Source organism: Mastigoproctus giganteus, chromosome 7 (assembly GCF_048544385.1).
Source record: "Mastigoproctus giganteus isolate SK-2022 chromosome 7, ASM4854438v1, whole genome shotgun sequence".
Taxonomy (NCBI): Eukaryota; Metazoa; Arthropoda; class Arachnida; order Uropygi; family Thelyphonidae; genus Mastigoproctus; species Mastigoproctus giganteus.
The window spans coordinates 96676092-96689328 of NC_143581.1; the positions used below are offsets into that span (position 1 = coordinate 96676092).

General features: G+C 33.9%; 1 protein-coding gene across 7 annotated transcripts in view; it reads left to right on the forward strand.

The window, feature by feature from the left end:
- Positions 1-13237, forward strand: part of LOC150083093 (cytohesin-1-like) — a 491792-nt gene that overhangs the window by 409408 nt on the left and 69147 nt on the right. For 3 of the 7 annotated variants that reach the window (XM_090377032.1, XM_090377027.1, XM_090377028.1), the window contains one exon: positions 6078-6467. The exons of 3 other annotated variants lie outside the window; for them this stretch is intronic. In XM_090377032.1, the coding sequence (XP_090233158.1) occupies positions 6078-6201 (124 nt within the window). In that variant the 3' untranslated portion in view covers positions 6202-6467. Of the gene's footprint in view, positions 1-6054; positions 6468-13237 lie in introns of those variants that run through there. One more of the 7 variants, XM_090377031.1, reaches the window with a different exon arrangement.

The window sequence follows — 13237 nt, forward strand, 5'->3', positions numbered from 1 at the left end:
TCAAGGAAATTATGATTGTCTTGACAGGTCTTGGCATAATGATTAAGAATGCTTCAGCTCATCTGTGTATATGCACAGATGAGCTGAAGGCACAATTTCCTGAACTTTTGCAACTCTCTCTCTCTCTCTCTCTCTCTCTCTCTCTCTCTCTCTCTCTCTCTCTCTCTCTCTCTCTCTCTTATTTCAAGAGGTTGATGACTGTCCACTCTTTGGGTCATTTCAAACATCCTCATGTCTTTCTTTGAACACTTATATCAGAAGTTCTCAAACTTTTTTATCTTGGACCCCCTTAAAATTTTTCATAAATATCATGCAATTTCAGTACAAGTGCAAATAAACAGGTATGACATACTATGATTTTTATCATTTCTCACCAACCATTGAAGTAAAAACGAAAACCAAAATCTTATAAAGCTTTATATTTAAATTTTTAATAAATTTACAGTAGATCAAACAAAATAAATGTGATTATACAAATAAAATGTTACTGATAATAAAATACTGAATTAAAATGCAATAAAATATACTCGATTAAAAGCGCTAAAATAACTGAAGCTTTCAAAGGCTTCTGCCTTCTTTCTCAACAGTTTCCCAACTGTTGAGAAAGAAGGCAGAAAACAGTTTCTGCTTTGTTGAGAACAGTTTCCCAACTGTTGAGATGTTGATACATCCTACCTAAAATGAGGGTTCCAGAACTATATGCAGTACTCAAGATGCAGCCTTACCATTGCCTTATACAATGGGATAATATCTCCTTATCCCTGCTAGCAAAGTTCATGTATATCATACAAAAACACCCCTTGAGCTGTCCTGGCAGCCTGTCTGTGCCGTCAGAGAACTTTATATCTGACTGTACAATTACCCACCAGCCTTTTTCATTTCCACTACCCTGAGTGTACTAGCACACAATTGGTACGTTAATCTAGGATGACAGCTACCCATATGTGTAGTAGCTTGCATTGTCAATGTCAAACTTCAGCTGCCATTTCTCAAACACCATTTGTCTAATTTTTTTAGACCTTGCAATAGCTTACTCTGATTACTGTCATTAACCATCTTGGCAACCTTTGTATCAACTGCAAACTTCGACAGTAAGCCTGATATACCTTTGTCAGTATCATTAGTAAATATAGAAAACAGCAATGGTCGCAGCACTAAGCCCTGCGGAACTCCACTAATGACATTACTTGAGTCTTCCCCCCCCCCCCGGAAACTGCTCTTTGTGAACTACTAACATTAGTCCATGAAGAGCAGTGTTGATTAATAACAACTCTCTGTCTCGTCCCACTCAGCCTTCTCTTTTTCCATAGCAGTAATTTTCCCTTAGTTATCAGAAATCCAAGTAGATGATATCAGAATTATGTTTTGCATCCAGTTCCTTTGTTTCTCTGCATCATAATATCCAATCAGGCTGGTCAGACAATATCACCATTTAAAAATCCATGCTGTGATTGCAGTATAATTGCAATCCTGTCTAGGTGGTCCTGCATTACTTCTTTAACCAATGACACCATTCTTTAACTAGCTAACAGATCTGTAATTACTCAGGTCACCTTTCGATACCCCTTTGTGAATTGGCAATATATATGAGTTCCATTGCTGCCTCCTTTAATATAAATGGATAGATCCCATCCACCGCAGGTGCCTTTTTTATGTTAAGCTTCAACAATTTCTCTTCCACTTTCCTCTCGGTTATCACAAAATCATTTAGCTACATGTTAGATTCTGATAAACTTCTCACATCCCTTCTCTAAAGAATTCTTCATGTGTGAATGTAGATGCAAAATATCTATTCACTTTGTCAGTGGCCTGAGCAGGATCATCAACAGTTAGACCATCGACAACAAGTGGACTAGTATGAGTACTAAGAAAAGCAGCAAAGAAGTCTTTGCTGCTTTTCATAGCATTTTTTCCCAGAGATTTTTCAAAATCTGTTTTAGCTTTCCTAACTTCCTTTGTATCTTGATTACAGACTATTTCATATCTACCATTGGCTTCTGTATCACCTGATAATTTATATGCATCCCTTTCATTTTTATTCTTTGACACAAGTCTCATGAGATGAACCGTTCCAGGCTTCGCCTAAATGGCCAAGCCTGGATTGGTATTTCTTAGTTGGAATGGAATGCCTCTTCCCATTTAGAATTTTTTGTTAGTAACAACATTAATTGGTTCCACTCTACCAAATTTCAAAATGATGTGAGACCACTGTAGTCAACCTTACAAAAGCAAAAGCTTTTCCCTTACCCTTGACAGTGGTTGTCTTTAAGTAAATCCCACTGTGATCACTGCCACCCAGAAGGTCTTTTACCTGTATATTCTTAATGCATGAAGAATTGCTGCTGAGAAACAGATCAAGAGTATTGCTTCCTCTTGTTGCCTCTCTTGTTGCTGCTGTAGAAAACAGTCATCCAGCAAATCCACAAAAGTCTTGTTAGTGTGTGTGACCAACCCACAAGTTCAGTCAATATCTGGAAGTTAAAATCTCTCATTGTAAGACATTCTGTTGTCCTCGTGCACTGTATTTATTTGTATAGTAGTTAGTTATACTTGTCGCAGTCATTAGACCCATAACACACTCTCAACTTTGTGTTCCTAGTCTTATGTTACAACAAACTGATTTAACATTGCATTGGCTACCCATTTAGGCTGGATGCACTGCTCCAGATTTAATATGCTTCTTAACTAAGAGCATAATCCCCCTTCCTGTCCTATCTCTCCTTTCTGTACACATTGTACTCCCCATATTCAAATTCTGCATCTCATATATCTGAGTGACGCCATGTCTGTGATATCCCCACAATGTCTAAATTTTATGACTTTTTTAGTACTTCAATTCATCAGATTTATTTACTGTGATCCTAGCACTAGTTTACATGCAAGTATACACTCACCTGCTCTTACTGTTAGTTACCTAACTAACAGTTACTTACTGTTAATCATTCTGCTGTTGCCCTTTTTGTTTGTTGGGCAACAGCAGAATGATGAGACCGCAACCAAGTTCGGACATAAAAATTTGGATTCCATAATTCTAATGGTGGGCCGTGTAGTTTAATAAACAACAAACTTGCCACATGTTCGACAAGAATACGGGATCTTTACTCAGTTAATATTAAATTCATACTGCTGAAGCCATACTCGCATTCAGAAGGACTGCAAGCTATTAAAAATGCAAGTTTTTAAATGTTCCAAATCTGTGGGCACACTATGACCACCTAAATAATAAATAATCCCTATAGGCATTCAAACATTTTGCTAAAGATAAATTAAAACGTTTACAGAGAGATTCTATTTCATTTTCTCCAAATCCAAGGCCAATTTCAGATGGCAATTCACTTCGTTCAAGAATTCGCAACTCTTTTATAATGTCTGAAGTTGAAATTCCTTCAGTAAATTCGGTAGAATCTATACTAATGCTCAGCCTATGCTTCATATTATTAATAATACTGTTTAGAAATTGATTTCTATGAATTAATGTTACTTTGTTATTGTCCGTTAATGTTAATGAAAATAATTGCATTTTTTCAATAGCATCTGAGGCTTCTAACAACTCTTTTCCTTTTTGACGATCTTTTAAAAATTCCAAGTAACGAATTGTACGACGAATCAATTTGTCTGCATATACTATTGTCGTATCTCTTTTGCAGTGACTCTGAAAGAATCAATAGGTCAAACAATACATTGTACATCAGGACTAAATTTAGAACAAACCATTTGGATGAAATTCATTTATATAATCTGTTGAACATGGATTGTTCAGTTTTGTTTCAGTTATCTTTATTGGCATTTTCAAAATGATGGCATAAAGATGCAAAATTTTTCCAAACTGCTCATACAGTCCTAAAGGAGCTGGCCACCCACCTTACATTAAATACCCATCCAATCCTTTTAATTTCTTCACCGATGCTGGTAGTGCATGCTTCTATTTCTCTCTAGTTTTTTGGAGATTGACTGTACAGAGTGTACAGCTTGTCCATAAATATTTGAAAATGATTAATTTCATGAACTTCTGATATTGCATCTCCAACTGATAACTCAAGCCGATGGTTTAAACAATGCCATATGATCAAATTTGGATATTTTTATAATAATTTATTTCCAACTCCAGATTTTCTGCCCAACATAACACTTGCCCTATCACTCTTAAAAGAAAATTAAATAGTGTTTTAAATAATTGTCGTCAAATCCGTATTTTTCAAGACATTTTAAGAGACACTGTTATTGTGAAAGCTGTTTGATCTGGCAATTCGATTAAATCAAGAAACAAGTAATGTGGATTTTTCATTTTATTGGTTACACATTTTAAATAAATAATCAGAGTAGATTTCTTGCTTAGAGTGATAGACTCATCAGTGAGAATGGATAAGTTTGTATGTCCACAATTTGTTGGCACAATTTTAATTTCATTTGCCTTGTGACATGCTCTGTTTTATTAGTAGCACTTAATCTTGAATAAACCGTGAGCAATAACAGTGTCATTCAATTCTTGAAGTTGTAACAACTCAAAATGGTCAGAATATGGTCGATCATGTTTCGCAATATAATATGCAGTTCTAAAAACCTTGTAGGTGCTAGAAATTTCGGAGTCATTCATTTGATCAATTACCACTTCTAAATGTTGTTCATTTGCAGCTTGCAAGGTTTTTCAGCCTGTATATGTGAAGTACTTTTTGAATGTTCATAAATTTTCTTATGCAAAGATGTCAATTGTGCACTTCTATCTTTGCCATAAGATGATACCACTACCAAACTCCATTCCTTTGAAATGCTAACTCCCTGTGTTTTAGATGTCCCTAATTTTTTTACAGCAGCACAAGTTAAACATCCTAATTTTCCAGCAGCACATGTAAGCCAAGGATATGCTTTTTTCTTCTCAGTCCACATGTCAGCATTCCCAACTTGGGGCCAATTAAATTTTAAATCTCTGTCACCGTTTCTCTCATCTTTAGATCTTGATGGAAAAGAAGAGGTTATGTCATTATCATTTCCACGTTTGTACATTTTCTTGCAGTTTTCAGTTTTTTATCAAGAAATCTATTTAATGTTGTTTGCTTGAGTTTTTCTCTCATTTTGTATTTAATGAAAATTTCTTCTTTTAATTTTTAAATACTGAAATTACGTAAATTTAAATTTATATATTTAATCCCGTAAAAATTAATTAATCTAAATAGTAGAGATCGGTTATAAACTCACATGTACATATTATATATGAATGAAATAAAAAAATCCTGTACGTCATTCTCCAGAAGACTAATAATGATCATGCCACATCGACTGTACAGTAACTGAATCAGACTTCAGATTCACGGTTCGTAGAACAACCAATTCTAGCATTCAGCTCATGGCGAATCAAAATGCAGCGTTTGCACGCATCACACTATACTCATTCCGTTGGATCTCTTTATCTAACACATTGTACTTTACTAAGAAACATTCAAGTTTCATTGTGAAATTTATATTTTTGTTCTTAAATAAATTTTTAAAGAAATTTATTAATTTTGAAGATTACTATTAATATATATTTTAGTAGCAATGGTAAAATAGATATTATTTCTCCCTCCCCTTTGATTATGGTATTGTTTCATAATATTAGGTGTTTAAATTTAATGGTTTTCTATTATGACATTTATAAAAAAGTACCGGAACGTTGGTTCGCTGGGTTCCAGCCCAAATACACCACTGCACAGCCCATGCATTTACGGTATTTATTTGTTTCTTAATGACCCACAATAGGGCTTGAAACCCATGAAACCATGCTTTCATTTTGCATTATATTAAAAAATTGATGAATATTAACGACCTTGCATTTATAAGTGATCGGCCTCTTGAGTATTTACCATTTTCTTTAACAAAACTACTGTAGCACTTTATTTCATAAGTTTTAAAATAATCAATTAAATAATAAATATGAATAAATGTTATTTCCAGTTGTAGTATATCATTATGTAACATCATACATATCACATGAAAGTCGGAAGTACCTGATCATCATGATCAATTACATGTTATTGAGATGTTTATTTTCATGTTTTCTTCAAAACATTCACTATATAGAATACAGTGAATGTTTGTTTCAGGCACAACCACCAGTGGACCAAGTTTGAACCAGCTGAAACAGCCCCATACCATCAGGCTACCTCCACCAACCTTCATGGTCGAGATGAGACACCCCAATCAGAAGTGCTCTCTCTCTCTCTCTGAGCAGTCTCCACACCCAAACATATCCACTGGAATGAGACATTGCACAGCAAGATTCATCACTTCAGAGCACCTTCTGCAACTGTTCTAGAGTCTGTGAACATCAAGAATAACATGGCTCCAAACACCATTTTGCATTAGTGACTGTGGTATTTGGTAAATGTGTGTAGCTGCCCTACCATTGAACCCAAGGCCATACTGTTCCCTCTAGATGGTTGATATACTGATGAATGTTCCTGTAGCCTCTTGGACCTGCTCCATGATGTTTCCTGTACATAACATACACAAAGCAGAAACTACAATCTTTAGGGTTTATGGAACAAATTCTGTGAGTTTCTGAGGCTATCTAGACCTTTCTTACATTGAAGTATCGCACACAATCCTCCATCTAAAGAATAACACCACCACAGTGGATTTTGGGAGATTCAAAAAAAGTATAAATTGCAACCACTGTGAATACTGGTTTGTAACATACTGCTTGCAACAAGTCAAACTTATGAGTTTTAGGTATGTCCGAGATTATATGCATGGATGCATAGGGAGACTCCTGGGACAGTATACATGGATGGATTTTGTTGAAGGATGTAAATGCTTTTGCTCATATAGTGTCTCATTTAATCTTAAACAATTAATTAATACTGCATGGTAATGTTATATAAATATTTCATTACTGTGCAGTATTAATTTGTACTTTTTTTCAGTCTGCATGAATCAAATTTACTGTTTTAATTAACAAAAAATATTTTAATGTGTTATGTGAAAAGGATTAATGTGGAATATAGTAAATTCATAGCTTTCCAAATTTACTGCATACATCATTTTTTTTAACCCATTCTTCTGCTCACCATAATAGTAACAGTATTTCTTCGTCATTTTCACTGTAAATCCATGGCCGCACTGTTAAATTTTGAATTGTTTTAAAAATTTGCAGGTAGTTTATATCATCTACAAATTTTGACATCATGTCCTCTATCCCTTCATTGATGCCATTTACAAAAATTAGAAACAACAACAGTGGTTCAAGAACCAAGACCAATCCTTGGTCCCCACTTCTGATATGAAGAATATTCATTAATTACAACCCTCTTGCCTTCTGCCCTACAGCCACCCTGCAATCCATCTTAGAATCTTTCCAGTAATTCCAACATGTTCCAGCTTATACAGTAACCTCTCACAAGGGACCTTGCCAAAATCCAAATAAACTATGTTGAAATTGTATCCTACAGCCATCTCACCAGTAACTTGTCAACCAGTAACTCAAATTAACATGATTTTCCTTTTAAAAAAAATGTGTTTCTATTTAATGTGTTTCTATCTAATGCAGTTTCTATCTAAATATCCCTGGATTGCACTCATTGCCTCTAAAACTTTCCCTACCACTGAAGTCAGACTAACCAGTCTGTAGTCACTGATTTCACTCTTAGAACTGCAATTTACGTATTGGCGGTACGTTGGCCAATCCAGTAACCAAAGGAATCTCTCCCAAGTCCAAAGATCCCCTCATAAGTAAACCACGATGGCTCAATACACTCTCTGGCCACCTTCCTCAAAATTACTGGATATTACTGGCCATCAACTTCAGGAGCCTTTCTTTCCTTTACGCTGGAAAGTTTTTCTAATAAACAGTCATCTCTCATTTTGAAATCACTAATTTCATATCATTCAGGCTCACTTACATAGCCTCTCCTCAGTATGAATGATCTTTCATCTGTAAAGGCCAATGCAAAATATCCATTCAGTTCATCATTAACATCAGCTGGTTATATAAGGCTTTCCCACACCCTGTACCCAAGGGTCCAATCTGATTCATTTGCTTCTTTGTATTTGCATACATGAAAATCTCGCTGGCCCCATTCTTTGCTCTCGTAGCCAGCACTTTCCCATACTCAGCCTTGGCCTCCCTAACCTTATCTGTGGTATTCGATATTTATACTTATCTATACTTGATACTTATTCATTTATTGATAAATAAAATGATAATAATATAAATAAATTTTGGTGTTTGTGGGTCGCATATTGTGCTGCAAATAAAAAATATTCAAATTTCTTGTGATTAAATAATTTTAAGAAGGGAGGTTGTGAATCAGCATGTCTGGTATGCTGTTCACCCCCATTAGCTATGTTATCAGATTAACTAGAACAAACTTAGGATCACTATTATGGTTAAGTCCTGGTTGTATGTTTGCCTGCTTTTCAGGTGCAAAGCACCTGAAAAGCATGCATACATAGAGTAAATAAATTCTCAATAGAAATGTATGAATTTCCAAGAAAAAGGTAGCAGCTACAACTGTCCATGTGGAGAGAGGGCACTTTAATTAGAAAAATGGATTGATGGATGTAAATTTCCAACATTGATCATAGGTGAAGAAAGGACCATAGCCCTGAAAGAAAAGAGGAAAAAAAAAAAACTGGATTATTTTTGGGAGAGGAAGATTTAGTTTCATTCGTGTGTGTGCATGTGAAATGCAATTATGGATTTTTTTGGAGAATGTGAGGAGTTTAAGGCGGATCATGATGTTGTTACTATAGCAGCCAACACCAGAAGAGCACCTGACCACCAAGCACAAAATGGTGAAGATTTTGTTACCAGTAATAAAAGTGCAAGTTAAAAATCATGAAACAACGGTTGCAGTTGATAATGTCTGTGTAATTAAGAATGCTTGTAAGACAAACTGTGCTAATGAAATTGGTTCTTACTTTAAATTAGATTAATTAAAAAGTTTACTGGTTTTTGTATTTCCTTCAACATGTTAACTTCTGTGAGACCTGACTGTCTGATCCTTCTTTTTGTTTCTACATGGCATGAGACCCACCTGCCAGTTCACAGAGCTCTCAGACAAATAACCAGATGCTTCTCATTGTGCGTTGTATTGTACAGATGTTTCAAATAAGGTAGCTTGGGAAACCATAACAGAATTTTTCCTTGCAGTTACATGACGGCGTAATAAATAATTGGGCAGTTCTTTTGAATATCCCTGTATCCTCATTATATTCTATAGGGAGAGCTATATGACAATTTAGAAAAATAAAGTAATGCAAATATAATAATGCATAATGTTTTAAATTGATAAGAAAAAAACTGGGGTAACAAATACAAATTTTAAAATGTATAAACATCTTTGTACTACCAACTAAATACTCACTGTTGTATTCATGTAAACTTTTACATCGAAAAAATTTTTAAATAATATTAGTATTAGTTCAGACAAAGTCCTTGTAAAAACATTTTGTCTATATAATGCTGCCTGTCAAGCAAAATACTTGCTGCTTACTTCTCTGACACCTGGATTGCAGCTCTGGATGTTTCAAGTAGGTGGTCCAGGAGCTCACATATTATTATTTATTATCAGCTATATGATGCAAGGAAGCCTGAGGCTTATGCTGCACCAGCCAAAAAAAAAAAAAATTCCCAAGTTATCCTAAGAGAGAGAGAGAGAGAGAGAGAAAGAGAGAGACAAAAGTAAAAGGGAATCACCAAGAAAGAGAAGAATGATGATATCCAGCTCAGGACTCTGGGTGTGCCAAGCACATACTCACCAAATGTGAGCCACCGGGGTTAAATCTCACACTGCAGTTATGTAATTTTTTCTTGATAAGTAAAGGTAATTAATATTTATATCACTTTGCAAGTTCACAATCTCATATCAGCTGGAGAAATAAGTGGCAGAAATGTAAACATTCGCTATGAGAGAAGCATTAAGATACATGATATGTATCTCATGGTTAGAAGTGACATTTTTTCTAATTAGGCATAATGATCCATGGAGTGGGTATCAAATAAAAAAAAAAAAAAAAAAAGTGGAAAATTCATTTTACCATCCTTTTCATATTAGTGCTTAAATACCCAGATTAGGCACCATAATAGGAAAAAATAAAGTTGATAGCCCACATATCAATTTTTTTTTATTATTTTTTTTTATGGCAGTTAATATGTTAATACTGTGATTTTGCTTTTGTTAGTTTATGCAATACTATTTATATATATATTTTTTTTTTTTTTTCAATTATGTTTTTTTTTTTAAATTGTTATTTATTTTACAAACAAAAGAGAATCTAAACAAAAAATTCATATTATTGTTAAACAAAGCTTAGTTAAATTAAAGACATACATACATACGTATACCAAAGAAAGTACAGGGGACCCCCGCTTAACGCTGATCATTCGTTCCGGAAAAACAGAGCGCTAAGCGAGCGCCGCTTTCCCATAAGGTAACATATGTATTTATGAGCTGCGGTCGGTGCCATAGGATATTTCCTAATAAATAATAAACAGTAATGAAAAGATGCACAAATGTCGGTCAAAATATTTAATATTCAAATATTTGCACATATAAAATATTCTGCATTGCATACGTATAATTATGTGGTAACTACTTGCGTATCAAAAGTAAATTTAAAATTCCAATTAAAATAATGAATTTAATTTAATTGATGAATTTAATCATGACAAATGTGTGGATTTTGAGTTGAACTTTGGCCCTCTTCCAAATAAACTAAAAGGGGTATTAATTTTAAATCCCCCGCAGCGTTACAACCAACAATAAAGTCAACCGATCCTTCGCCGCTTTGAAACCTGGCATGTTTTTTTCTTCTTTCAATATGAAACTTCTTTTAGGCATTCGTTTCCACAAAAGTCCTGCTTCAGCTATGTTAAAAACTTGTTGAGAAGTATAACACATAATACCCCTCTTCAACAATTTCAACAAGTTCTTTTTTGAAAGTTTCGGCTCCTTGATCTGCACTTGCGGCTTCTCCCTGGATTTTAAATCTATTCAACCAGCCCTTACTAGTTTTAAATGGTTCCACATTTTTTTTTTTTTTTTTTTTTTTTAGGCGAGTTTTCTGCAGATCATCATATTGGCTAATCTCTTTCTCTCTCTTTTTTTAATATTTAACTTAACTGAATTCTGCATTGGAATATTATCTTCAATAAAATTAAAGTCTTTCCATTTCAACCCTAATAGCCGGCCTAGTCCTAGTTGCTTGCAGTGGAACAGCTATCTTTCCCGCTGCAAAAATTAATTCTTTATTTTTTTATAATTGTTCTTACAGTTAAAGTTGCAAGTCCTAAATTATGGCACACATCCGTTTGTCGTTGACGGGAATCGATTCGCTTCAAAATGTCTAATTTAATTTTCAAATTCAGTCTTTTTCTTACATTTATAGTCTTTGTACTGTGCCCAGACATTGTTGCATTTTCATTCCTATCAGTCATTATTAGCTCTTCGAAAATGTAACTGCGTTGGTTGAATTAATTACGATACAATGTTCAAGTAAACTTTCCGTTACGCACGATGTCTAATACTCTACTGAGTGATGACTAGACTTCGGATAAATGCATATAACGCAAATATTACAAGCAATATACTTGATCATTTTTTAAAATGTTGATCTCGGAACTATGTAACAAGTCACTGTACTGAAACTAAATTAGCGTGCGAGAAAATTTCACTGAGCGTGGGAAAATTTCTCAAGTCGGCGTGGGAAACGTTTTAATGCTGTTTTGCTATTCATTTTCAAGCTATCGACTCCATCAAATGAAACGATTTCGTTAAATATGTCAAAAATTCAATCTGTAAAAGAGCGTTATAGTGATCTGTGACAGTGTGACAGTCAGATACGGGTTATAATATAAGAACAGCATTATAGCGAATCAGCGTAAAGTGAACCGCGTTATAACGGGGGCCTGCTGTAGTTTAGTTTTTATATTTTTGTCAGACTAGAATTTGCTGTATATATATGTTCAGTGGTCTTCAGACTTACGCCCTTCCTATAGACCTGAGTTATAATAGCACTTTGATTCTGCTCGATTGACTTATTATAGCATTGCTTAAGTATATTATTTAAATATATTAAGAATATTATAATAATACAGGGTCTTTTAAAGTTAGCATATCAGTACCACTACATGTATTTCTAGTTACACTTACGGGACAGTATATAGTTTGGTTAATGTGTAAACTTGTATAAGGTTACAGTGCATTATACGATATGTTAGAACGACATCTCATTCTGGGCTATACACACACACACACACACACACATGTAAACCTGGTGACATTTTTGGTGATGCTGTGAAGAATTATCTAGTTGAATGTCTGCATTTAACCCTGATGTCATCCTGAGTATGGATTATTCAGAAATGTCTGCTCATTAACCCTCCTACAAGTGGCTTTCTTCCAGACAGTGTTGACTTGACTTGGAACAAATTCTCTTGCAGAAGTAAAAATTGAAGATGTGTACATAAATTTAAATATCTTAAATTTAAAAATAGTTTTTAAATATTATTATTATTATTTTTTTACTTTTGACTTTATATCTAAACATTAGACAGATTATTGTCAAAAATAAAATAATTTCATTTAACCCTGTAGCCATGATGCTACAGAGTTAAATGAATAAAATGTAACTCAAAAATAATGAGCTCACATTAATTATTGACTGAAGATAAATATCTGTGATTTTCTGTACCTTTCTAATTATGAAAAAATTTTCACTTGTGGTTTTTGAATTTTATTTATTGTTTTCACAGAGTTATAGCATGATTGCATCCAGCAGGTACAGCCCCACCAGTTTTGTTCTTATTTTAACTCTTAGTAACAATAGCATGGGGAAACTGACTGCTACTGATGCTACAAAGCTTAGAATGTGTTTGTTTCTAATTCAAGTTATTTATAAAATGCTCCCATGTGACCTAACAGTCATAAAGTACATATTTTCGAAAGATTTGAATTCATTATTATTTTTAATCACAGACACGGAAAGCAATAATCACTCATGATAGAAAGTTAGAGATGTGTAATATTCAAATTTCACACACTTCACTGCACACCAAATTTGAAAATTAATTAAAAATAATAATGTCTAATATATGCATATTTTTTAATTTTTTTAAACTATTTAACATATAATAAGTAGAAATATATGAGCATGCACACATTTTAAATTTTGCACTTTTAATGTTTTTTTTAATCGGAAAAACAAGAGGCTAATTGCTTCTTTATCTTTATATTTTATGACTATAATAGATTTTCATTTT